Consider the following 27,667-nt stretch of genomic DNA (forward strand, 5'->3'; position numbering starts at 1 on the left):
TCACATGAAGATCTATACTTCTGAATGCCAACCCCATTACTGCTACATGTTAAGATCTTTACTTCTGCATATCAATCCCTTTACTGCTACATGTTAAGATCTTTACTTCTGGATCTCAACCTCTTTACTGCTACGTTACAATCTTTACTTCTGAATGTCAGCCCCTTTACTGCTCACATGAAGATCTATACTTCTGAATGCCAACCCCATTACTGCTACAAGTTCAGATCTTTACTTCTGAACGTCAACCCCTTTACTACTACATGTTAAGTTCTTTACTTCTGAATGCCATCCCCCTTACTACCACATGTTAAAATCTTTAGTTCACAATGTCAACCCCCTACTGCTACATGTTGAGATATTTACTTCTGAATGTCAACCCCTTTAATTCTAAATGCCAACCCCTTACTGCTACATGTTACATTTTTAACTTCTGAATATCAACCCCTTTAGTGCTGCATGTTGAGATCTTTACTTATGATTGTCAACCTCCCTGTACCTTTAACTATAAATATGTATATTATAATGTTTCTAATATGCAAAAATAAACTGCAGGGTCCTGTCCCGATTGTGTGCTCCCACCCCCACTGCCATTAAACTCTGGAATTTGTAACCCATTGTCAAATGCCCCCATTTACCAAATACATTTTTTGAAGCATTTCATATAGGAAATTGTTTTGTTTTGATCAAAATGTTCTTGTAAAGTGCTTCAGTACTTGTAGGAACTGCTTTTGTGCTACTTGGACACTGTAGGCCAAAACAAATGAAAATATTTAGACATTCCCTGCTGCAAAATGAATTACTTCCAGCAAACATGACCCCGGCTTAACAAATCCCCTTGCTCAGTCTTACCCATATGCCCAATGCAGATGCACACTTTCCTTGGAGCATGGCTCTTAACTGCCAACAGTTTGGAATCCAATGAACTTTCAAACCTTTGCAAATATTTTAGTCGAGGGGCTGTTGATGGGAGCTTTGTGAACCTCTTGCTCACATCCACAAGTTTTGGGTTGATATTTTTTCCCAAATAAAGAACAAATGAAAAGGGCTAAACAACCTAATTCATGGACAAGTTCTGAGCTGAGGAAGTATAATTGCGAAAGGAGCCTCTCATATAGTTAGAGAAAACCTTATTTGAAATATTAATATAATTAGACCCTTCTAGTGAAAAGATTGTTTTTCATGCTTTATTGTTGAGGTTTGGGATAAGAAGAAGAGGAAGGAGAGGTATTAAAGTTATCTTAAGAAGTAAAATTCTAAGCAGTAAAATAACAAAGAAAGTTGTGCGCTTCACTGCCCTAAAATATTTGCGAGCTAGCAAACTATTGTGGAATTAGTACACATTACGCTATAATGCTATTAATTAAAGTTCCTACAAATTGGAAAATAAAGAAAACTTTTGGAAAAGTAGCACCCATCATTCTTATATTTGCTACATGCTTGCCAACTGGTCTGCCCTAGTAGTTGTTAACATCTCTGGATTCTGACCGCCACCTCATTCACTGTCTTAATGCAGTGGGCATCCAGTTTTTTCATGGCTACTTCAGATTCATCTAAATTGTTTTCTCCCTGGTCTTCATCTTCATGTATCTGAGTCTGCAAATGTTTGAGTATTCTCCTACCTTCTTCCCCCAAACAGAGCTTGAGGAGAACTCATTTGCATTTGTCTGTAAAAATGACCCCACCTTCATTTCTAAGCCTCAAAACCCTCCTTCCATTGGTCCCACTCTACTGCAGGTTCTCCTGGCGTCTACAAATGTTGTAGGCGCACATGTACCTTCCATGATATATGTGTTAAGTAATAATTTACACTAGAATTAAGATAAACAGTAACATGTGATGACCATGATGAGCAAAGGAGGAACACACTGGTTGCAGACAAGTTATTAAGTAATACAGACACACAGCCAAACACGGGTGGACAACAGAGGATCAATTGTGCAACCACCGGCTTAAATTAAAAACTGAGTGAGAGCGCCTATTTACAGTGAGTATACGGTAAGTGAAGTGGAGTGTATGCTATGGACAACAGAGCTGATGAGTGGCGCAAGAGCGTGGGTGGAGGGAGAGAGCGGATGGGGCACAAAACAACATGAAGGTGACAGTTCTTGATCAGAGGCAGAAGGGGAAAGAAGTGAGACAGTGAGCCACAGCTTGCTGTGAACACTGCAAATGAATGCAACAAAAGCTAGCACAGACTGGAATTTACATTTTGACAAAGCAAGAGATGCCTCTCCTTGCAAACTGCTAGTCTGAAGTTGTTCATGAAAGTGGTCCTTTCTCTCTGCAGCCTAACCTGCTGTCTGCAGCATGCCCCCTTGTGCTGCTCAGGCTAACATGTCACCTCTGCACAAATCCCCTTTTGTTCCTGGTCGGTGCCTCCTTCCTACTGCAGGTGAGCTCCTTTGTCTCTACTTGAGTTAACACTCTGCCCAGTACAGTTAAACCGTTAACTGCTGGAAAATTACACTTTCCTCGTTGTAGCCTCATCACTTCCCTGCTGATGGGTGACACCTTCCCAACCGGGCCTTATATTTACTTTGTGAAAAAAAAACAGTCCAGTGATAAACTAAGGCTGCCTAGTCCTGATTCATTTCATGCCTTTTTCTTCTTCCCAAGGGCGTGGCTAGCAATAGTGCAGCAAGTGCAATGGCACCGGTTCCAAGTGGCCTTCTGCACCCAATTTATAGCTGTTTTTTTGTTTTTTAATATGAAACTAGCAGAAGACCTGGCCCGTTCTCCATTCTTGCATTAGGGCCCTTGCCATCCATGCTACACCAGTCATTCCACCACCCTACACTTCCTGTCTCTTTAGCTTACTTTGCCCTCTTTTTATTGTTTTCCTAGTTTAAGCGTCCTCCTGCGGTATCATGCTGCTATCTTTTTCACCCGGCTAACAAAAATGATTTCTGTTACCCACCACCTGCAAGCTCCGGCACAAATTAAGCACTGTAGTGCACTCACCGTAAAAGGTCCGATTCCACATATGACGCGTGACGGCAGGTCCATCGTGATGGCTCCCCCCTTCAGCTAACGTGTCATTGATGGCCTGGGCATACAGCAGGACCCCGTCATGAAAGCCCGCAGCTATGTAATTCATCTGAAACAGAAACGTACCAACTCAGAACCATTTTGAGATCTATACATGTAAATATATTTATATATATTTAATTACAATCAATTTGTTTACATTTCAATTTCTGATGGGAAAAACTGTGTACTCTGATAAAATGTGTGCCTTTTTTTTTACTGCATTTGAGGAACAGATGGGACATTTTTTACACCAAGGGAGCACTGGTATGGTGCACCCGGGGAAGGATCTGCAGAGTCCGGGCCAATGCTATTACGGGGCCGTGGGATCGCGTGTTATTGATTAAATCATGTAGAAGAAAAAGACTAACTATGCTGTCAGAAAAAACAAATTATGTATACATTTTTTGGGAAGAAAATGAAATTCAGAGGCATATATTTCAGGAATAGTTGGCTATTTTGAAACGATGACACACTCACAAAAGAAACTATTCAGTCCAACAGTTCAAAATCATTAAACAGTCTTGAGGATGGTCCCATCTCTTTAAATGCCTGAAAATAGCATGCTATTTTTCGTTTATATTTTTTCTTTTTCATGGTTTATTTATTTCGCTTTCTATTCCTAGTAAACTGGCCTCACAGGGGAGCCTGTGAGCCCCATTTGGAGTTGCTGAAATCCAGTTCGATTTTGTATTTTATTTCCCCCACTTTTTTTTTTTTTTTTTTTTTTTTTTTTTTTAAGGTTGAGGGCACAAGCGTTTTGACCTGTTTTAAGTATTGTCAGCTTTTAACCACACCCACCTCACGCCCATCACTTTCACTCGTTTTTGGGCTTGCCTTTCAAAAATCCTTTATTATTCTTGGTAAATGCTTAACTTTTGTGTGCCTTGGAGCGGTTTGGTTACAGCCTTGGACACTGACCCCGTTACATTGATAACTGCACAATTGCCGATATGTTTGACTGTGAGCAAACTTCTTTTTCCTTTTGTGTCTCCCAATTGCGCTCCTGGTGGCCATGGCGCTTTAAATCAGCTCGCTTTTGTCAAGTAATGTTTTACTTTTCATTTAAAATTTATGTGGCAGGAAAAGTCAACTGTAGCAAGGGCAAGACTCATTGCATTGTTACTGCTGGTGGCGCCCTGTGCAACAATGTTTGTTTGTGTTCCCCACTGACCACCATTTAATAGTGCCCCTAAACTCTCTTTAAGCAGTCTCTCTCAGATGCACTTGATTTGTTTTATAGTGCCACTCATACCAGTGTAGGAAGTCAGAGCACTTTACTATGCACACACATTACACAGAGACAATCAATGGTGTGTAAATCAGTGTATAAGAAATGTTACGTAAGACAGAGGATTACAAAGTGTAGGGGTGTCACATGTCATCCATACCAGAAGGCTGTATAGTTTAAGATTACTTGATCTAGAGAAGCACAAATTCAAAACGTACAGTGTAACACCATGGTTAGGGTTCTCTTTAATAATAAGAATTGATTTCTATCCAAATTAAGCTTTTTAAAAAAAATTAGGATAATGAAAGGCACGAGAAACATTCATAACGCTCTCATCTATACCTTGCAGTATGAATGCACCTCTTTGAAGACACTTAAGAGTTTACTGTTCCTTATTAGGATTTTAACCGCTCTGACAAATGTAGTAACCTACTGACCTATCTGTATTATTTGCACTTTGTGATCTGCTTGGTACATTAACCTTCTACGCTACCTTAAAACGTACACCAAAGAAAACTCTGATGTGGCTCCAGGCAGGACATTAATCACCAGAGTTATTTTGCTATATTTATTGTTGCCTGAAAATTGCATGAGGCAAGGAACGCTGTAGCAGGTGCTTGCATGCTGGATTTTTTTTATCCACCTGCAACGCGTCCGCATAGCTGCCTCCAAAGGCAAGCCTGTCTGTGCCCGGACTGCGTTTTGCGCCAGAACCCCTGATTCTTCGCTCTCAGATCCAATCTGAAGCAATATCTTGGTCTATTCCTGTAATCTTCTTCTGAGGCTCAATATCAATGATAAGTGTTCTCGGCCATAGTTTAAATAGGCTAACGGCGTTTGATCTCACAGACGCCTCTTGTCCTAAGTGTGGCTTTTGCACGGATAAGTTTACTAAGCATGCTTCATAGTTGGAACGGTACAACCTGTGTTTAAAGGCCCATTCTCAGTCTTTAGTGGCCTTACTTGTTATCTTATTAACACCCACTCTCTATTGAGAAATACATTTGAGTGTTTTGAGTTAGTGCAAACCAGTAACCCTGATTGTGTTTTCGTCACTGAAACATGGGCACGTGCTCATTCTGGTCCTGATTTTGTAGAAGCCGTTCCAGCTGGCCATGCAGTTTGTAGGTTGGATTGCACAAACAAATGGGAGGTGGACTTGTGATTATTCAATGGAACGCTTTCAATGTCATATGGTTCCCTTTCCTTCCTTGCTGCGCGAAGAAGTCACTTTTGACCTCAAAAATCTTACCTTCTGCATCTTCTCTAGCCTCTTAGTGTAGCACCCTCTGGGAACAAGAGCTGCTTTTGTTAACTCTTCATGTACCTATTTAAAATCTGTTTTGTCTAAATCTAATTTTACAATCCTTGGAGATTTTACTTTTCCTCTCAAATCATATTTGTGTAGGGATGGTACTTGACTTATCAAAACCTTTGGCAGCTTTTAGTTCACAAAATTGGTATGCGCCCGACCCATCTGTCCAGTCACACCCTAGATGGCATCTTGCCCACTAACTCTCATCTCTGCATTAAGGACGTACTCCCCCTTCACTGGTCTGAATGCAGTACGCTTCTCTCTTGTTGTTACTGGCCTGAGGACCCAGCCTAACATAATCCACTCCAACCTGAAATGGCAAAGTTGGCAAAACATCTCGTCCAGTAAGTTTAGCAAAGCAATCACTGTTAATTCTCCTATCCCCTATCACAACACTGATATAGCGGCGCCTAGTTTTGTGCTCCTGACATCATTGCTCTTTTTAAATCTGCCATCCCTGTTAAAGATAAACCCCCTGCTCCCTGGCTCTCAGAAGTCCTACAGAGTGGGAGCAAAAATGTTGCAGACAAGAGTGCAAATGGTGCTTTGTTCACAATCCCTCTGAAAAAGTGAAATACAGATCTCTTATTCTTGAGTACAAACGTGCAGTCTTTGAAGCCAAATCTAAGTACTGTATCCAGAGCGTCAGTAACCCACAGACCCATCAAAGGATCTTTTCAAACTTGTCAACACTCTTTCAGGTCCAGCACTCAAGTCAACATGGAGTGGTCTCAGTCGCTTGTAATGAGATAGCTATCTTCTTCCAAAATAAAATAAGTGACATCTATTCTGAGTTTGGTATTAATAACCCAGGCGACCTCTGTGCTGTAGTTAATAGAATTGAGAAGCCATCTACCAGCTCAATCTTTTCCTCCTTGTCCTCTCTATCCATCTCTCAAGTGCAGGCTCTTATTCCTGTTATATCCATGCTCTTCTAAGATCCTGCACCTGGCGCAAGATTGCATTGCCAATCAACCTTACCCCTTTTTTTAATCATGTGATTGACTCAGGTCAATTCCCTACACAGTGGGAATAAGCCATTGTCATCCCTTTGCTTAAAAAAACCTAAGAGTGATCCAAAGGCTGTTACAAAATATTACCCTTTCTCATTGCTTCCATCACCAGTGAAGATGCTTGAAAAACATTTAAATAAAGAACGTATTAACTTCAACATGACTCATGAGCTGCTTGATCCCTTTGCTAAATCTGTGATAGATAGAGAAAAGGCTGTGGCCCTTAAAATGTTAGATCTGTCCACAGCTTTCAGTACTGTCTCACCCACTTGTTTGGTCTCATATTTTCAGGAAGTAGGCATCTCTGAGAAGCAGCTGCGAGTCTCTTGGGATCTTTCCTGTCTGATATGTCTCTATCAGTCATGTGTGATTATATCTCTTCCAAATATTTATTTCTACCGTGTGATGTCCCGCAGGAATGGTCCCTCAGTCCAACACTGCTTAATGCGTTTGCTCTTTGCCCAACTGATCTTTTCCTTTGGTCTTCATGTGTTGTCTTATGCTGACAACACACACATTACTGTTACCATCACTGATGATGTTAGTTCTGTGGCCACTAATTTTAAAAACTGCATGCAGGAGATCCGCTGTCGGATGAAGGCAAATTGCCTTAAATTAAACACAAACAAAACTCGGGTCTTGTTTGGATCTCAGTATTTGTTGTAATCCAGTCTCCGGTGGCCTGATGCTTTACTCGTGCCCCCCCCCTCTGGTTAACTTGGCCAAGAGCTTGGTGGCAATGTTTGATAATAAATTGCCTCTCGACTCTAACATTAACAGTATGGTCTCATCCTGCTTCAACATTATCCACTCTTTACGGAAAATCTTTTCTTACATCCCTATTGCCTCCTGTAAAGAGGTGGTTCTTGCTTTGATCTCGCATCTGGACTACTGCAACATGCTTAATCTTGATGCTAAGCAATGCTCATTGAACAGGCTACAAACAGTGTAGAATTCCATAGCTAGGTTGATTTTGGACATCCCTAAGTCTCATTGGCTCTCGGTCAGAAAACATTTTCCACTAGCTCCAGGTCAGAAAACGTATCATTTTTAAGACTCTCTATAACACACAGAATGCGCTACATAATTGCAGGCCCAAATTTGTTTTACAGACCACTTCCATTGGTATTCTCCTAGAAGGGAACTGTGCTCTTCTTACAGTACACCACTTGTGGTTCCCAGAATTTGTTGTGCCCAAAACAGCAGTAAATCTTTCTCTTATGCACCTGCCAAGCTTGGGAATACTCTGCCCTAAGCTGTTCTCTCTCTAGACAATCATCTTTTATTTAGGAAAAACCTTAAAACCTGGTTCTTCGATCTTTAGGTTTCTGTTTCTAGAGCTCTTAGTCTGTTTCAGGGAATGGGCTTTTGACCTTTTCAGTGCCCTGATGCCCTTGGGCATCTGATTGTTTTACAAGTTTATTTTCATTTTCACCTAGGGACCATTATTATGCTGCACTAGAGTGCACTAGTCCACTGTACTTCAAGTACTACTATAATGCACCTGTGGAATCACAGGTATACTGCACACACTGAGTCATAGTATTGCGCATTTAGGGTGCTGTAGTATACTGCACTTTGATATGCTGCTTTTACAATGGGGTCACTACAACACAGTCCGACCCAGTCTTTACGTTTCAAGTAAGTACCAGAAAAGGGATTTTAGTATGTTAACAAAGCAATACTTTACATTGCAGGTAAGTAATTTGTTAATGTTTTAAGTAACATTACATTAGGTCTATATGTATAATAATGTACCATGTTTGTTGAATTAATTCAAGCCTACAACTCCATGCGATGCCACAATGTCGGGTTGAGGCCATCAGTAATGTCATCAACGTCATTTGAGGTGTAATTAAAGACGTCATTTAGCATGTCCTGAGTGATGTAACATGTGAGGTCATAAACAGTGCTTGGCATGGGGCCAAGTTATTATTAGCTCAGTAAACTCTAACAGGTGAATTTCATTTATTTGTTGTCTTTTAAACATTAGGTTTTCCATCATTTTAACACCTAACTATAATGTCAATGTAGACTTTTTCAGTGAATTTCAAGATTTTTTTGTTTTAATATAAGCTTAGATCTTGTTGGCATCATACCTAACTAAACCGCCACGTAACCTTTGTTTTTTTCTGTGAAATATGTGTGTGAGTGTTTTGTGTGTGTATGAGTGAGTGAAATCGTAGGCCTATGTGTGCACACCACAGTTTTTTACTAAATTAAAAATATATATTTTTGTATTTTAGGGTTAGTGTCACATAAAAAGAAGTAGTAAGTGGGTCTTAGGGTTTGAGGACAGGTGGTTTGAAGGGGTAGTAAGGGTTTATTTTCAGGACTCAGGGATGGGTCGCATTAAAGAATGATAGGGTGTTTTCAGGATTCAGGGACAGGTAGTTTTACGGGGATAGGAAGGGGTTTTAGAGTTCAGGAATGGGTAGTGTTGATGGGCACTAAGGATGTTCAAGGTTGGGTAGTGTTAAGGGGGTTTAGGTTTAAGGGCTTGGTGCAGGGGAATTTTACTATAATTAAACAAGCATTCGCAATGCAATGGGTCTCACGTTTTCTCGAGTTAGAGCTATTCACGTTGTAAATTCTTAACTGGACTTTTCTAGCCACATAAATTGAAAATGAAAAGTTAACAGTTGACATAAGCGAGTCGATTCAAAGCACCATGGCAGCCATGAGCATGTGTGCGAACGGGCAATTTTCCATGCAACAGGTTCGGTGACTAACGCAGTAACAAAACCGCCCCAAGGAGGGACAAACATAAAGCATTTACCAATGATAACAAATAATTTTTTTAAGGAAAGCCCACCAACGAGTGAAAGTGATGGGCGTGAGGTGGGAGTGATTTAAAGCCAACAATACTTACAACATGATCTATAAACAAGGAATATATTTTTAATATTAAAAAGATACACACACACACATATGTGGCTGTTAAAAATAGCACTTCCACATACGCTAACAAACCACACTATAAAATCTCATTATGTAAAGGTAATCACGTTATGATTGCTGTGTTGTAAATGACCGCACTGTCACGCTGACATTCCTGCACTTCAATAGACACCTCAGTAGCACACCTGTGGAACAACTAGTATACTGCACATGGGAAGTGATAGTCTGCTGCACCAAGGATGCACTACACTAGTGTAGTTTGCACTTGCACATGGGAAATGATAGTGCACTGCACCAAGGATGGGTACACTAGTGTACTGCACTTTGGTGAGCACTATTACCAAACTGCACTTAGGAAGTACTAGTGTACCCCACTTGAATCAACACTACTACAGCAGTATATCTAGGGAGCACCAGTATGGTGCACAGAGCGCCCTAGTGTACAGCATCTAGGGGGGGGAACAGTTTACTGCACTCGGCTAAGCTTTATTATAGTGAACCTGCGAAAGCACTAGTATACTGTACCTTGGGGCACTGGTACAGGGCAGCATGGGAAGCACTTATACAAGTGCACATACCGTGCACCGATAGAGGCCTCAGTATAATGCTCTTGGAGGCCTCTGGTATATATCCCGTGTAAAGCCCTCGCACACTGGGCGGTTCAGTGAGCCCGCTTCTGGCCCCCCATACAACCCGTGCACAGCTCCCCGCGTTCTGAGCGAACCCTCCCCACAGGTTCCACGCTGGTCCTTCTCATTAAATGACCCTTAAGGAGCAGAGTTCTGGTTGCCAGGGCAGAGCCTCACATGTCTCTAGGGCTAGAGGAGGGAGCGCGCGCCAGCAGCTCCTTATATTTTCTCAGTTTTTAATGGCTGAGGTTTCCATGGTGACCCTATTCCTGACCCTGACATGCTGTGCACCTTCTCTGGCATAGGCTTCAGGAGTGCATCCGCATCACGGAAGGGGACCACCCCCTGTATATGGGGCCCGCACAGCTCCCATTCCATGACTAGAACATGACATATGGTGCCCCAGTATACTCACTCGTGTCTTTTTCATACCCGTCTCTTCACCCCGTATACTCACGCCTACATCATCATCACACCGTTATGATCACAGTTATGTTTTACCCCGTACCTCACCTGTGTTCCAATACCTTTATCTTCACACCTGTGACCTCATATCTGGAGCCTCACGCCCGCATCCTCACAAATGCAGCCTCCCGTCTGTATCATGTCTGCATCTTCACACCTGTATCTTTGCAACTATATCTTCATCCCTGTATCCTCACACATTTATCTTCTCACCTTTGTCCTCACGTCTGCAGCCCCACGCCCGCAACTTCACACCTACAGCCTCCCGTCTGTATCGTCATGTCTGCATCTTCATACCTGTATCTTTGCAACTATATCTTCATCCCTGTATCCTCACACCTTTATCTTCTCACCTGTCCTCACGTCTGCAGCATCACGCCCGCATCCTTGCACCTACAACCTCACGTCTGTATCATAACATCAGAATCTTCACACCTGTATCTTTGCAACTATATCTTCATCTACACACGTTTAACCTTTATGCCTGAATCCCGACGCCTGTGTCTTCACCCCTTAATTCTCACACCTGCAGCCGCATGTCTGCATCCTTACACCTAGCCTCACATCTGCATCTTAACAACTACATCTTCACCCCCTTGTTCGCACGCCTGTATTTTCACAATTTTATTCCTACACCTACCTTCCCACGCTTGTATCTTCACGCCTGCAGCCTCACACCTTGTTCTCTCAAGGAGTCTAGACACAAGTGATGTTTGTATATCCAGCTACTTTTACTAGACTAAGGGATCAGGTTGATGGGCAGGTGTGTACAGTTGTATCCTGACAGCAAGACCTCGTTGCCGATAGGCTGGGCACTGGGTGGTGGCAGGGTGGAATGGACCACATCAGCCAGCTGCATTGAGGGCTTTGAGGACCATCACTGGTTTAGGGCTACTACTGTATGTTCCGACTTTCCTGCTTGTTAGCATCTCTACAGGTAAACATGTTCGAAAGCTGCACCGTCCGGGGCACCTTCTTCCTTACAGATCCTCTCTCCCATTTCCTTCATAAGCAATCATGTTCCCTCACAGGCAGCTCAGCATGGTTGCAGGTCAAAATATCAAGATCAGTAACTCCCATTAACCTATCTTGACAGTGTCGGGAGGCAACATTGTGAAGCTGATATAAGTGCATGCTGATATTAAAACTTCCATTTTGTGGTAGAACCCTCTCTACACAGCTCCAGCTCGCAACTGTGCTGGGCTTCGAGATGGACAATGTGCTGGGCTCCGAGAGGCATCCAGCTCAGCGACGCTGTCAACCCCAGCTTTAGCAGCAGGGGTGAGGTTGGTGATGGGCCTCTCCAGAAAAGGCTTATAATTACCGTGAAAGGTTGGGTAAGTGAGTGGATGGATGGATAAGTGAGTGAAAGGATGGATTAAAGTATGAATGAGTGAAAGAAAGATGGACGGATGGAAGGATGGACGAGTGAAAAGGTGAACGGATGGCTGGATGGGATGAGTGAAAGAGTAAATGGATGGGATGAGTGAAATCGTAGATGGATAGATAAGAGGATGGATGGATGAGTAAATGAAAGGATGGATGGCTAAGTGAAAGGGTGACTGGATGGATGAGTAGATGGATGGATTGGAAGGTGGCTGGGTGGACGGAGTGAAAGGATGGATTGATAAGTGAAAGGGTGGAGGGGTGAGAGGATGGCTGTAAAGATGAATGAATGAAAGAATGCATGATGAGTAAAGGGGAGTGTAGAAGGATGGATAGATGAAAGGGTGGACAGACAGATGAGTGAAAGGGTGAGTGGATGGATGGATGAGTGAAAAGGTGGATGGATGAGTGAAAGCGTAAATGGATGGATGGGTCAAAGGGTGGATGGATTACTTTAAGGATGGATGGGTGAGTGAAAGGACGGACAGTTAATTGAAAGGGGTGGGTGGATGATGGGGTGGATGGGTGGTTGAAGGGTGGATGGAAGAGGCAAAGGATGGATGATTGAAAGGAAGGATGAAAGGATGTTGGATAACTGAAAGGATGGATGACTGACTGAAAGGATGGATGGATATGTTTGATGAATAGGTTTGAAGATGGATGGATGTTTGGCTATGGATGGGCGGACAGATGGCTAGGTGGATGGATGTAATGGTGACAGAATAAACAATGGATGAAAGACTGAATGGATGACAGTATGTAAAAGTGGAATGGTGGCTATCAGAAGGTAGATGGAAGAATGAAAGGGTGAATAGATAGATGCTTGGATGGAAGAGACAAGCAAGCTTTTCTGGGTGGGGGGTTCACAATGACTTGCTTTGGTTGCTTGTTTCCGTAAGAGCTTTAGTTTCAAGTGGGAGGGTAATTTATTTTTTGAGCTACTCCCCTGATCCAGCTTGTTTGCTAGCAGCATGCCAGTCCTCTGGTGGGCACATCATCCAAGAGCATCCAAGTCCCTTGAGGTAGGATCAACACGTACAACGTATTGTATTGGTACATTTGTACAGCGTTTCGAACCCTTGACTGGGCCACAAAGTGCTCAAGAAGCATCCAGTTAAGACCATCTCGTATACTATAGATCAACATTTATTCAGCAGAGGAGCCAAGGGCTTATTCAGGATCACAACTCATTGAGAGAGGGAAGGGAGGTGACTTAATCTTGTGGGAAGGATAAACCTTTACGGAGTGGAGGGGCAAAGGACTAGGTGAGGACCATAATGTATTGAGATGAACCGATGACACGAAGATCTGGGGTAAAGATCACCACTTACAGAGTACAGGACCCTAGAAGATTTTGGGCCAGATTTGCAAAGTCATTTTGTTAATGCAAAGCCTGTGGTTTACAAAATAACAGGGTTTCAACCACAAATGGCCTTTTTAAATGTACCAAGCACATTTTGTGATGCAGTAACATGTCATCCAAAACTTGCTTTTTGGAAAGGAGCTTTTTTAAGGCAGCCTTTTCAAATAGGTCTTCGGTATAGTATGTATCAAGGTTTTGCAACTGAAATCCGATTGCATAACATTGAAAAGTTATGCTGAGTTGGGGGTGATGACATATTCGCAAAAAGGAAGGGATTGCTTTGGTGCCCCATCCTCACTGTGAATGTAAAAAAAAAAAGGTTTGTTGGAGAGTAGACAGTGGTACTGGGGACCACTGCCAACTCTAAACCAAACCTTAAAAACAATAAACCTTTCTATTTAAATGCAGCCCTTTATTCTTTAAGGAAAACAGGTGGCATTAAAAACTGTTTACTTTATTTAAATGCAATTACAGTCATGTTGGCCTGCTGACATCAACATGCCACCTTCTCTGTGATGGCATCCAATCGTAGTGAGTCACAGTTTATCACCAACCTCATGAATAATGATGAGGTAGGTCGGACTGCGACACACTATGATTTGAAATGTTGGGAATCAATCGATTAGTAAATAGGTCGATTCACAAAACTATTTTCCATTAGCAAAACGTCAGTGCGTAATTTTCAACCACTTTCTGAGAATGGAAATAACCTACATTTGACCCATAGTGAGGATTTTCCCTTACTGACTGAGCAGAGACTGATGAGACAAAGACCAGCTACTGAGTGGAGGAGTCAGGGACATGGTGACTATCACCACTGTTTGAAGACCTGGGTTTGGAGCATCACTTACTAATTGAAGAATACAAGACCTCCTGGCTAGTGTTATTAGTTGAGGACGATCTAGGGGATCTCCATACTGCAGACCTAACTTTGGCTCTGAGCTGGAAGAGCAGCCTATTGAGGGCTGAGCATTAGTTGTCCTTATGTGCAGGATAGAGGGCCACGGGCAGCCAGACTGTGTTACAGTTAGACTCAGTTTACAAGATGCCGCGAATTACAAATATTACAATAATATACAGTTTACGATATTTACATAGTGGGATGTGTGATAAAGAAGGATTAGATGGGAAGAAGTGCACAGAGAAGAGTAGAGCTGAAGGTCTTTGTTGGTCAGAAGACATGGTAGTAACCTACAGAGGGCATATTCCAGAAGAAGGGAACATAGGGGGGAAGGTTTTTTCTGTGCGCGTGGTCTGGTTCGTGGTTGGTGCTCGAGATGGTACAGACACGGAAATGTAAGCGAAGTATTTCTGCTAGGTTTTCAGTCATTTTGGTGCCTACGGTCTTGTAGATGATTCACAATGATTTAAAATGATTAGTGCTGGTACTGTCTGGAAGTGGATCTGGCGGTTTCAAGGTGATTTATGTATGTGTTTCTATAGAGCAATCTAGCCAGATGACAGCAGAGCACTGTCCAGGGCGCGATATGGTAAAGTTTCGTTCTGCAGACATTAGTGTGTCAGATGGTTCGAAGTTGTTTTTCAGTGGCCTGAGTAAGGAATCAGGGATGCCAGTGAGCAGGTCTTTGTCTCTGGCAATGATGGTGAGGGGTGGCAGGACATGTGCTTATGCGATCGTGTTGTGGTCATGTGCAGAATAGATTTTATCTTGCATAAATAGCCGATAAGGTGCTATTTTCTCTGTTTGTTCTTATTAAAGTTGCCTTTCAAGGGAAGGTTATTGCAATGTAGGTGACAAAAGATAAGTCAGGAGTACTCAGAGATGGGATGAATCCATTCAATGTAGTGTTATTTAACTAACCCATAATAACTGGTTGCAGTTTACTACCCTTGACAAGTAGAAGTTTGTTTTGTTGGTATTTAGTTTTAGGTAGATGGTTGGCACCAGAGACTTGCTGCAGGCTTTCATTCATACAGCACTCATTTTTTTTTGCTTGAATCTTTTTATAGTTTTAGTTTTAAATTCAAGGCTACAGTACAACATGTAAAGGCATAGAGAACATATGCATTACAAACAGCTTTGTCACATAGCTGCATTTCAAGGTGGAGATTCAGCATAACTTGTGTGACATAACGATGCAATTACAAAACAACATTTAACAACTTGGAGTCCATTTCGAATGCCTCCCCTCGGCCCCTCCTTCACCCCACAGTCCCAGCATGTCTCACAAATCAAACATCCATCTCCACCGGTCCATTGGGGCCCGTCCCCATAACACCCACCCACCCACCACGGGGCGGGTCCCCGCAAGCAGGGACGAAGGCACTGTTCATGCATCTGAGCAAATGCAGTAGCTAGCCCCTGTGTGTGGACAGTTCATCCAGTAATCAACAGTGTATCATTGGCCGTAGTATTGCCCATGTTTGTTGGCTGCCCTGCCTCTCTCAGTTTATCAAGCATCGCATCCCAACTGATGACCAAAGGATATTTTCGGAGTCCCAGCTTGTCCTCCCTACGCTGCGCCATCCCCTCTGCCTCCGACCACACCGCAAAGGAGTTCTCCCAGGCCGCTAATGTGGGTGAGACCATGGCTTTTCAGCTCCTGGTAACTAGGCACTTAGCGGTCAGGAGATCAAGGTCAAGAAATCTTGACAAGGCTTTATGCTCTTTGGCCCTGGGGTATAACCCCAGGAGGCAAGCCTTCCTAGTGGACAGAAGTGGGCGCGCCATGCAATCCGACAATCTCCCCGTGACGCCACACCAGTAGGCACTAAGGGCCAGATGTAGCAAAACTCCAAATTGCGAGTTGCAATTTGCGAGTCCCAGCGACTCGCAAATTGCAACTCGCAATTTGGAATGCAGAAAGATGTCTCAGACACCTTCTGCGAGTCGCTATGGGGTCGCAAAGACCCACCTCATTAATATTAATGAGGTGGGTCGCAATTTGCGACCCCATAGCGAGTCAGGGCACTCACAGGGATGGTGGCCTGCTGGAGACAGCAGACCACCATGTCCGTGACTGCTTTTAAATAAAGCAGTCTTTTTTTTTTCAAAGTGTTGCCCGTTTTCCTTAAAGGAAAACGAGCTGCACTTTGAAAAAAACCCGAAACCTTTAGTTTCGGTATTTTTCAGGGCAGGTAGTGGTCCCTTGGACCACTGCCTGCTCTGAATTTTTTTTTTTTTTTCCAGACACAAAGGGGAAGGGGTCCCATGGGGACCCCTTCCCGTTTGCGCCTGGGTTACCACCCACTTCAAGTGGATGGTAACTGCACTTTCATTTGCGACCGCAATCGCGGTCGCAAATGAAAATGCATAGCATTGCGAGTCGCAAATAGGAAGGGAACACCCCTTCCTATTTGCGAGTCGGAAATGCATTCCGGTGAGGCTTTTGCGACTCGCAAACAGCGTTTTTCGCCGTTTGCGAGTCGCAAAACCCTTGCTACATCTGGCCCTAAGAGAGGGGCAGGACCAAAGCATATGGAGCAAGTCCGCTTCCGTCAGTGCGCAACCGGGGCATGCAGCATTCAACTGCTGATAGTATTTGTTTAGGGTAGCTGGCGTGAGATAGGCCCTGTGAAGAATGTAGAACTGGATGAGGCAGAACCTAGAGTTGCGGGGATGTTAGTGTGGGTTGACACCACAGCAGCCCATGTCATGTCAGGGCAAGGTCTAGTCACGTCTGCCTCCCACCTGGCACGCAGCTCAGTGCAACTGTGAGCCGTGTGTGAGCAAGGGCATCAGTGAACCACCTTACAAGGTGTCTACCTTGCCCCATGACGTGCATGTATTGTAGTAGTAAGTGTGTTGGTGGTTTGGCTGTTATGTCCTCCCAGTGTCTCTTCAGTGTCGCTATCAGGGAGCTATGCAGCAAGAATTGCCCCGTGGACAGACCAGTCTCCGCCGCCAGAATGGCGAATGGGATGGAGTGTGCCCTCCTCGTATATGTCGCCTAATGTATGTATCTCTACCTCGCACAAGTCTCAGCTCAGTACTCCTAGTGTACTGTAAGCCACGTGGCGTGCCCAGTAGCACCACAGCAGGTGCATAGGGGATGCTTGTGCGTGTGAGGTGCAGGCTTCTGCAGTAGCAGCAGTGCACTACATCCATCAAGGGTGCTTCAGGTTGCTTTGGTTTTGTAAGGGGGTGGAAGAGGTGTAGAATTTCAGACATTGTCCAGGGCGGTGCTTTAGTCGCTGTGTCCGCCAACTGGCCACCACATAGCCACAGCGCCACCCAGTGAAGTTGGGAGGCCAAATAATATTGCTCTATGTTCGGAACTGCCAGGCCTTCCCTGTCCAGGGGCAGGTACATCTTAGTAAGTGCTACTCTACAGCGGCTCTTACCCCAGAGGAATTCTCTGATTCTAGTCTCCAGTTCCCTAAAGAATTTGGTCGGGACATACTAGGGTAAATTAGAGAAATAATAGAGCAGTCGGGGAAGAACTACCATTTTTAGGTGGGCAATTCTGCCCATCACAAGAGGGGGAGGGTTTGCCAGAACGTCACCTGAGCTCTAATGGAGGTCACCGCCCGTTTAAGGTTACCATCATGGAGGTCATCTTCTGTGTGAAATATATTGATGCCAAGATAATGGAATGTTCTAGGCTGCCAGGGGATAAGTACACTGAACAAGCAGCGGCCTGGGTCATGCATGTCAGGGGCGAAAGGAAAAGACATGACTTCACCCAGTTGTCCCGCAGCCCAGAAAGTGCGGCAAGGTTTTGTAGTATATCCGCAATGTCAGCTGGGATGTTTTTAATGTCTCTGAGGTATAAAAGGAGGTCATCTGCGTATAATGACACAATGTGTGCGCTGTCTCCTAACGGGATGCCCCAGGCCACCTCCCTCCTGCGAAATTAGACCGCCAAGGGTTCCATGGCAAGCGAGAATAGTAACGGAGAGAGGGGGAAGCCCTGTGAGATCATTCTGCCCACCTCAGTGGGTCAGAGATGTTTACACCAATCTTAACTCTGAGCTGTGGTTAGGTGTACAGCTGTCTTGCCAGGCTTAAGAAGCGCGGGCCCAGTCCAAAGCGCCACAGTGCCTCAAACAGGTAGGGCCACTCCAGGGAATCAAAGGCTTTTTCTAGATAAAGCACTAGGCAACCCACCCGAGGCCAGTCCTGAATCGAGTACCTCATGACCCTGAATAGGCGCCTGATATTCAGGGATGTGCTGCGGTCTGACACAAATCCGTTTTGGTCCAGGTGGATTAACTGGTCCACTAGGGGTGTTAATCGCATCACCAGAGTTTTGGCCAGGATTTTATAGTCTGTGTTGAGCATTGCAAGGGGTCTGTAAGAACCCAGTGCCATCGGATCCTTACCAGGTTTGGGGTGCGATACCAACAGTGCCTCCCACTGTGATGCAGGCAGGGTTGCAGTTCTCAACGCCTCCTCCTAAAGGCTGAGGAGGCGGGGCGCAATGGCTGAGGAGAATGTCTTATAGAATTCTAGGGGTGCATCCAGTTCTTCATGCTGCTCATCTGTCAAACAGGGGAGAGTGTTCAGGGAAAAGAACTCATTATAGTCAGTTGAATTAGCTACAGTGGAAGAGCGGTACAGTGTTGTGTAGTATTGGGTGAATTCGGCATGTATCTCACCTGATATATGGATTGACACGCCCATCGCCGAGCGCAGTACCACCACAGAGCCATGATCCTGCTCCTGGCGGATCAGCCAGGCCAGATGGCGTGTGTGCGGGTCGAATGCGCTGTATAGTTAAGACGCCTCAACCTTTCTAACAGGGACATGTGCTCCGACCGGCAGACGTCAGCTCCGGGGCGGCAGTGGAGTGCTGAATGACCCTTTGGTCATGTGATAACAGGGACCTTTCCACTTGGACCAGGTCATGTTCAACGGATCTGCGCAGATTCCAGTGCGCCCAGACAATGCCCTCGTATAAATACCTTGAACGCCTCCCATTCAATGGGACTCGACGAGGTGGAACCGGCGTTGAGTTCAAAATATTCAGGGATTGCTTTCTCTAGTGATGCCCTGAAAGCAGCATCTTCTAGCAATTCTGACCGCAATCGCAATGTGGGGATCACGGGGGGAGATATGTCCCAACCCAGCTGTAGAAGTTGTGGGTTATGTTCAGAATGAGTGCGGCCTAAGTAATCTGTCCCCAAAACTGAAGAATTTAGGTTGGTAGTGCATAAAAATCTGTCTAATCTCACATGAAGCTGATGTGGGGCAGAGAAGATCAAGTAGACTCTAGCATCCGGATTACGCTGGTGCCAGATATCCAACAGCCACCAATGCCTGTGCCACTCTCACAGAGCACGTGCAGCGATCACTGTGGGTGCAGCAGGTAGTGGGGGAAGGATCGATCCATCCGGAGGTCTAGTACACTGTTGAAGTCTCCCTCCAACAGCCAGGGGAGGTCACTCCATCTAGAGAGAGGGCCATAGAGCCTGCTGAGAAAAGAAGCCTGATCCACATTTGGTGCGTAAATGGACCGCAATAATATCATCCGGCCTTGCATTCGCCCACGTACTAACACATATCACCATTCAGCATCAATCTCGCAGGCATCAGCCATGAACAGGGTGAATTCAGATCAGGGCCCTCCTGACGTAGGAGGAGTAATGGGTCGCAGACAACTGCCCCCACCAGCGCCTCCGCAGTTGTGCAGTCTCCGGGTGCGTGAGATGGGTTTCCTGCAAGAGTGCTATTTGAATTGTCTCCTAAGGTATGAAAATATGGAATATCTGCAGGCTGGCGTGTGTATGCCGTGCACATTCCATGTCAGGATGTTAGTGGAGGTCATGCTGAGCGGTGGGTGAATAATGTCCTAGAGGTCAGGACCTGGGGAGGGGAGGAGCACACCCACTCGCCCGCCAAGCAGGGTGCAGGGGATGAAGGCGGGGAAACTCGGGCTCCAGTCAAAACCTAACTTGTGCAGTACAGAAATGACTGCTGCCTTAAAAAAATTGTGAAATACCAAAAGAGGGGAGGGACATCTAGTATACACCCAAACTATGTAACTTGCCTGTTGGCATCACCAGTGTAAGCAGGAAAGACCCACTAACAACAGGTAAAATGGGACGGAGGTGGCTGAGGAGCCTAAGGAGGTAGAGGCCCCAAATATAGTGTGGATGTGGGCGGCGGATGAGCGAGCTGTGCAATGTCTGGCATGAGATTAAGTTGTCTGCGCGGGGATCCATCATAGCTTCCCCAGCAATTGTGAGAAGCAGCGTGGCACATCAATGCCCAACTAGTCAGCATGGGGGACAAGTAGAACATGTGACTTGGCGAATTTCCCAGATCGTGTTGTGCGATGTCATCGCAAGTCCAGCGGGGTGACCATACGCGCTAGGTGCGGCAGTTCAGATGATGTTGTCCACTGTTTGGAGTGTCACCACAAGGGGAGCCGAGGAGCCAGTGTCCGAGAGCAGGTCAGCGAGGGAGCCGTTCACGGCATCTGAGTCCGCCAGCTCTGGTTCTGGGTCAGATGTGGCCGGCAGCTCAGTGATGGCTGCTGCATTCTGTAGCGCCTGTCAATGTTCCCGTATGATCTGCTCTAAGTTGGGAGCATGGCAGGCATGTGGGAGGAGGGCTTCACTTCATTTGCGTTTTCTCTGCCTGCATGATTGAGAGTTTTCTCGCTTGGCACTCTCTTCTATTGCCTTCTGTTGGCTGCTCAAGCTAGTCCATTCCAGCCACTCCTAGGCGTCATCCGGAGTGTTGAAGAAGTGCGTTTTTCCGTGGTGCACTACTCACAACTTGGCAGGGAAGAGAAGGGAGTATGTTAGATGGAGGGCGTGAAGTTTGAATTTCACTGTCAGGAAAGATGCTCATTGCTTCTGTACAGCGACGGTATAATCCGGGAACATCATGACTTGCACATTGTCAACCTGAAGTGCCGGGAGTAATCTCACCTCACGCAAAATGCTGTCTCTGTCCGCAGTGTAGCAGGCGGATGAGGAAAGGGTGGGAGCCCTTGCCCGACGGCCTGGCTCTGGTCTGGACCTGGTGAGCGCATTCCACCAAGAAGAAGGATGTCAGCGTGCCCTCTGGGACCAATGCTCGGAGCCAGTTTGTGGCATAGGCGACTGCACCTGTACCCTCTACACCCTCTTGGAGACCCAAGACGCAGAGATTGTTTCTTCTGGAGCATCCTTCAGCATCCTCCAGGCGGTGTTCCAAAGTTGTCAGTCTGCTCAACACAGCCTGCATGAGCTCTCCACATGAGTAGTTTGAGGATCAATTTCGTCAAGGTGGCTCTCCAGAGAGCGGGTCTTGTCCGCTACTTTGCGGTGGTCAGCGCAAAGCAGGGTGAGATCACTAGCCACTTTGTCAATCTTACTCTCCACTGAGGTTCCAGCCTGTTCCAGCGAGGCTCCGAAACGTTCCACCGAAGCCAGCACAACGTCTAACTTGTTGCTGTCAGAGTCCAGAGGCCTGCCCTTAAGTGTTGGTTGTTTGGCCCTCGTGCCAGACCGTAGACGGCCCATGTCATCTGATCCAGGGTCCCGGCATTCTAGGCTCATTCAATCACTGTAAGTCTCCACGACTGTTGGGGTGTGTTGTTAACTGCCAGCTGCACAGGGGCGCCCGCTTGCGTGCAAGTCTTAACACGCAGCAGTACGAGCAGCCCTCCCCAAAGACGATGACAGGCCACAGCCAAGGCAGCTACCTACTGTGCCACTCCTCTGTATATCCTCTGGTCCAGTTGCCATGCCAGAAGCAGTTACGTTGTGGGTTTGTGAAACTGACGGAGGGTCAGCAAACACTAGCGTAATAACAGAACAATCAGTTGGTAAGGCACAGACCACGTGGGACATAAAAAGTGTCAGGCGGGCGTGTAGGCCATCCGTTAGTCACCACAGTCCCAGTAGCTCATTGGAGTGAGAACAAGATTAAGGCCCCTGAACAGATAAGCACCAAGACTGTGACCTCCAAGAGTTTTTTTCAGCTTCCTCTGGGCACCGAGGCCCTTATTGCGCCTCTGTAGCTCCCCGTGCCTCCATCTCATCTGCGGCTCCTCCAATGTAGCCCCCAGTCTTGTTCCACCGGTGTCTCACCTCCTCTCAGGCCAGGCAGGCGCGTGTCATCCTAGTTCCGCCCAGCAGCAGCCATTGGATCAATGCGGGGCGCGTCCGAATCACACCACCTCCCCGCAGGCACTCCACGCCCGGCCTCACCACCACAGCTGCTGCGCGGTGCAACTCCGCATAGGCCGTATCCGTTCCAACGCGGCTCCTGGTGAATCGGTTCGCCTCTCAATCAGTGCGGCCGGTGCGCAGCGAGTTCTGTACCCCCGTGCCACAGACGGCAGCGGTCCATCCCCGGCCCGATGGCTGACAGGATAGCTGGATCGGGGCCCCATCTCGGAGCTCCGTTAACTTGCACCCGCCATCTTGGTCGGCGAAGCCACCCCCCCCTTCATTCATACAGCACTCATAAGTGGTCTTATTGGAGCAATACAACAATTAAATTATTCAGGCATAAAAGAACTTTGGGAACCAATAAAGTGCCTAGAGACGCGTCCGTCTCCATGTGAAACACCGGGATGGACGCAAAGACGCCGGCAACATATTTATAAGCAGAGCCGCGTCTTTGTGTCCGTCCCGGTGTTTCACATGGAGACGGACGCGTCTCTAGGCACTTTATTGGTTCCCTTAGACTAAGAACATACCTAAGTATCATACACAACAAATTGTTTTGTACTGCTGAACCCTAAATCTGAATGCCTTGAGAAAGCCCCGGCCTTCGCGCCTGTTGGGGCGAAAAACGTGTTGGCTGATTCTTCTGTGTCGTTGCTCAGGACTCATTATTGATGTTATCTACTTTGGAAACAATTTGCCCTACTCACATAAAATAAACAAGGAACCTGTGGATCAACAATGATGTAATCTTGTTCACCCTATTTTCATCTAATTTAAAGTATTTGGACTTTTCGGTAAAGACTTTGTTTTAGAGGGACTTTTCCATTATCTCAGTTTATGTATTCGTACTTTAGGAGGACTTGGGTCCATGTCCTCCGGCAAAGTCCCTACATATTATTCAACCAATTAGGCATTCTACACAGGAAGTTAGTGCCTTGGACCCTCTCCATCCCTTGGAGCTTGTCTCGGATGCAATAAAAGAACTTTGGGCCAGATGTATGAAGCTTTATTCAGCTCGCAAATGCACCGATTTGCTGAATTGGCCCGTTTCTGACAGGAAAAAAGCATTTTCCTATATACTAAGTCCGATTTGGTAACCAATTTCCGAATCGTAAAACGGGTTGGGGATTCGGTACTAGGAAGGGCATGTTTAATGCATCCCTTACTAATAACAACTTGCAGTGGTATGTATGAATGTTTTGCAACCAGAATGAGATTGCAAAATGTTTACTTTTTACCACCAAATTCAATTTGGTGGTCACCCATTCGCAAATGGGGAGCGGTCCCCAAGTGAATGGTCCTAAAAAGGTTTTTAAGAGAAGGCAATGGTCCCATGGACGACATGCCTGCTCTTATAAAAATGAAAATAAAACTTTTCATTTTTGTTTTTGAAACACATCCCTTTCTCCTTAAAGGAAAATGGGCTGCATTAAAAAAAAAATGTTGTTTTATTTAAAAACAAACACAGAAATGGTGATCTTCTGTCTTCAGCAGGCCACCATCCCTGTGTTTACAGCAATTCCCAATGGGTCCCGGTATGATCACGGCTAGTGACAGTAACCGGACAGATCATGCATGTTTCAGCAATGTGGAGGATCATGCATGGTGCCTGAAGTGATATATATCATGACTAGCTTTAGGCGTGGGATAAGCCATGGCTAGTGTTGGAAGGGGGATGAATCGCAAACGTGTTACCCGTGGGTTGGAGCACGGCTCGTGACAGAGAGTTTGTGGCTCAAGGTTAGTGCAAGCAATGACTGGCACAGTGGCATTGCAGAAGGACAGATTGTGCTGCTGAGTAAACAACCTGGTTGGTGTGGGCAGAGGGAAAGCTGATGTTTTAGTGAACCAACAGTCAGGGTTAGGCTGCAAGAGATTTACTGGAGGATCCTTAGAACTCCAAAGGCAAGTGAACAGGTTAATGGGCCAGCATTTGACAGCTCAGACTTTGAACTAACAGATAGTGAAGTATGCAAAGCACTTAATTGATGTGATCTGGCTCAGGAACCAGGTAAGTGAGTATGCAGCTCCATCATGAACTGTTTGTAGCTTGCAAGCAGTTAGATGGAAGTTGCCATATAAATAGTACTGGCATAATACAGACTATATTGGACTAAGGAGTAGACTATGGGAATCTGTTGTTGCAGCTGTGAAAAAGGTAACATTCTTAATTTTTGTTTGCAGAAAGCAGGTGTCAGAGTCCTTGGCTACCTGGGCTACCAATAAAAGATCAGCATCGATAATGATGGCGACATTTCACACTTTGGTGACAGGGAGGGTGCTGCACCAACTGCAGTAGGGGAACCTAATGGATTCATATGTGAAATGTCATTGTTTGTTTTGGGACATTTGGCCCTTTTGGAATATTTCAAAAGGTTTACGGACACCCACCAGCGGCAGAAGGAGAGACAATTTTTCAGGGCTGCCACAGTATATGCCTATAAACTCTGTGAAGCTTGAGATATGCAGAAGATCAGCTATATGCCTGAGGGTGATTACATGCTGGGCAGCAATAGCTTAGTTGTGGACACTTCAGAGGTAGAAATATACTCAAAGACATTTTCAGATCAGGTACTAGTGACTTTATCTCCAGATTACACATTGAAAATATCTAACTGTAGGAAGTTGAGGAAAGACCTAGGCATGTTGGGTTGATCCAGCACATTGATCTGACTTGCTTATTCAAATAATGGATTACTTATCCGTGATAATACAGGTGAAAAGGAGCTCCAGCTCTTTGTGGAATGCCTTCAGGGCACTGACATCAGAAAAATGTATAGGTTCTATGGCATCCCTTAAATTTAGAGTTCAGGAACACAAACCACAAGAGGGCATTTGGGGAGGCAGATAGTATTCCCTCTCGCTCCATAGGTTCACGGTGTTGTGGGGTAAAGGCTGATAAATTGCTATTCCATTTGATAAGGAAAACCTTTGACCAAGACAACAAGGTGGGTCAGCAGTTGGCATGCTTGCGTAGACGAAAGATTGAAAATAACTACATTGCTTGGATACTTTCCTCTGACAGGTGTTCCCTGTTGGCATAAAACAATAGTCTCACATTTTCTATACTTTCTATTCATTGTAGAGGCACACCTTGACTGGGTACAAGATACTAACCTTGAGATGCCCTCTATATTTTGCCTATTAGAAGCCCAAGGATGGGTACGAGATGCCCCATAACTGTTGGCAAGGTAATTACAGCCATTAACACTCTTAAGGTTTGCAAACACCCTGGGTTGGACGACTTCAGGCATCAATTCTATAAGATCTTCCCTCACATATTTGCATCTAGGTTGACTATCTTATTGAATGAACCAACGACAGGGGTGGGTCATCTAACTCTCTGGAAGAAGCATTCATACCCCTCAAATTAGTCAGGGCAAGATCATAAACAGTGTGTACCTTACATGCCTACTGTCTTAATGAACATCTTATGAGCACTTATGTAAAACTTTTCACTAAAATATTGGCAATGAGATTAGAGACCTATGCCTGGCTAGGTCCATCTGGACAATATAGCTTTATTGTGGATAGACAAATGTACCTCCAAATAAGGAAAAAGCTTGACCTCGAAGAGATCACATTCGGCACATACATACATACATAAAATCATGTTATTTATGAATGATATACTTCTAACTTGGAACTCCTCTACAGCATCACTCCCAAATCTGATATAAATCCTGCAGCCCTTTCAGAAAGTGGCAGTTTTTAAACTTAATCTCAATATATATGAAATAATCAGCCTCACATGGGGGCACCTTACACACAGACTTCCAAATCGATTATCTACCAGGGCGTACAATTATCTCCTTGGGTGGTCAATCATTTCATTGCAAATTATCTGAAGCTCATGTGAGCCCTACAAAAGGAAATGGTTCCAACTTTCAATTTCATGATCAGGTCAGATCAATGACAATAAAATTAATGTAATGTCATGCCTCTCATACCACAACTAGGTACTTCGAATTGATATGTGACACAATTTCTTTGCAGATCTCAAAGCAAGTTGTCCTGCTTTTGCTATGACATCGTACAGGCCCTGGCTTGCGTATAAAAACCTTTCAGAGGCCATCAGGAAATGGTCTTGGCCAGATCGATTTCTAAGTGGGGTGCACGATTGGCCCTACCGTCTGTAGGCAAAGAAGACTTGCTATCATTTATTACTCTACTTTTACTTGCTCCCTCATCAACAAGGGAGCTTTTCCCAGAGGGCAAATGCCTGCTTTTCTACCTGACACTCAACCCCACTTTCTATTTCTTAGGAGCCACAGTATATCGACTCCTGGCCCTAAAGCACAAGTTACTTACCTTCGGTAACGCTTTTTCTGGTGGATACACTAGCTACCTGTGGATTCCTCACCTTATGAATTCTCCTGATGCGCCAGCATTCGACAAAACTTTTTCTTCCCAGCTCTCTACGTCGACGAGGACGTCACAACTGCCCAACTCCCACACAACTCCGTCTGACGTCATTGTGGCAATAAGAGGTCCTCGCAGGCGTGCTGACATCAGTTTTCACCATTTTTTTACGTGCATTTGAGGCGAACAGGTGATCACCGACATCACATACTCAACATAAATACATCAAATATAATACATAATATTTATTCAAATATAAACTGTAAAAACATATATACACACATTATTACATATATATATATATATATATATATATATATATATATATATATATATATATATATATATATATATATATATATATATATACACATAATCACCCAAAGAAAACTTGGTATGACAAGACAGGCAATGGGGAGGCGGGTGGGACAGTGAGGAATCCACAGGTAGCTAGTGTATCCACCAGAAAAAGCATTACCGAAGGTAAGTAACTTGTTCTTCTGATCGATACAACTATCTGTGGATTCATTACCTTATGAATAGAGTCCCAAAGCAGTACCGCACTCAGAGGTGGGTGCCTGAGTGGTCACACCAAGAAATCTTGAAGCACCGACCGTGCAAAACGGCCATCCCTCCTAACCTCCGAGTCCAAGCAATAATGCTTAGCGAAAGTGTGGAGGTAAGCCCAAGTTGCAGCCCTACAAATGTCAACCACTGGAACACCTCTAGCCAAGGCTGAAGTGGCAGACTTATCACTGGTGGAATGGGCCCTAATTCCAACAGGAGGAGCCTTCTTTGCCACAGAATAACTGATTTTAATACAAAGAATGACCCACCTGGACAGTGTTCTCTTATGGACGACCTTGCCTTTCCTCTTCGCCACATAGCCAATGAAGAGTT

General features: G+C 45.1%; 1 protein-coding gene across 1 annotated transcript in view; it reads right to left on the reverse strand.

Annotated features, from left to right (window-relative positions):
• NPR1 (natriuretic peptide receptor 1) overlaps nt 1-27,667 on the reverse strand; it is an 806,130-nt gene that overhangs the window by 533,424 nt on the left and 245,039 nt on the right. Inside the window, exon 4 of the mRNA XM_069218195.1 lies at nt 2,965-3,100. Within this exon, the coding sequence (XP_069074296.1) occupies nt 2,965-3,100 (136 nt within the window). The remainder of the gene's footprint in view (nt 1-2,964; nt 3,101-27,667) is intronic.

This window comes from Pleurodeles waltl, chromosome 12, assembly GCF_031143425.1.
Source record: "Pleurodeles waltl isolate 20211129_DDA chromosome 12, aPleWal1.hap1.20221129, whole genome shotgun sequence".
NCBI classification, from domain to species: domain Eukaryota; kingdom Metazoa; phylum Chordata; class Amphibia; order Caudata; family Salamandridae; genus Pleurodeles; species Pleurodeles waltl.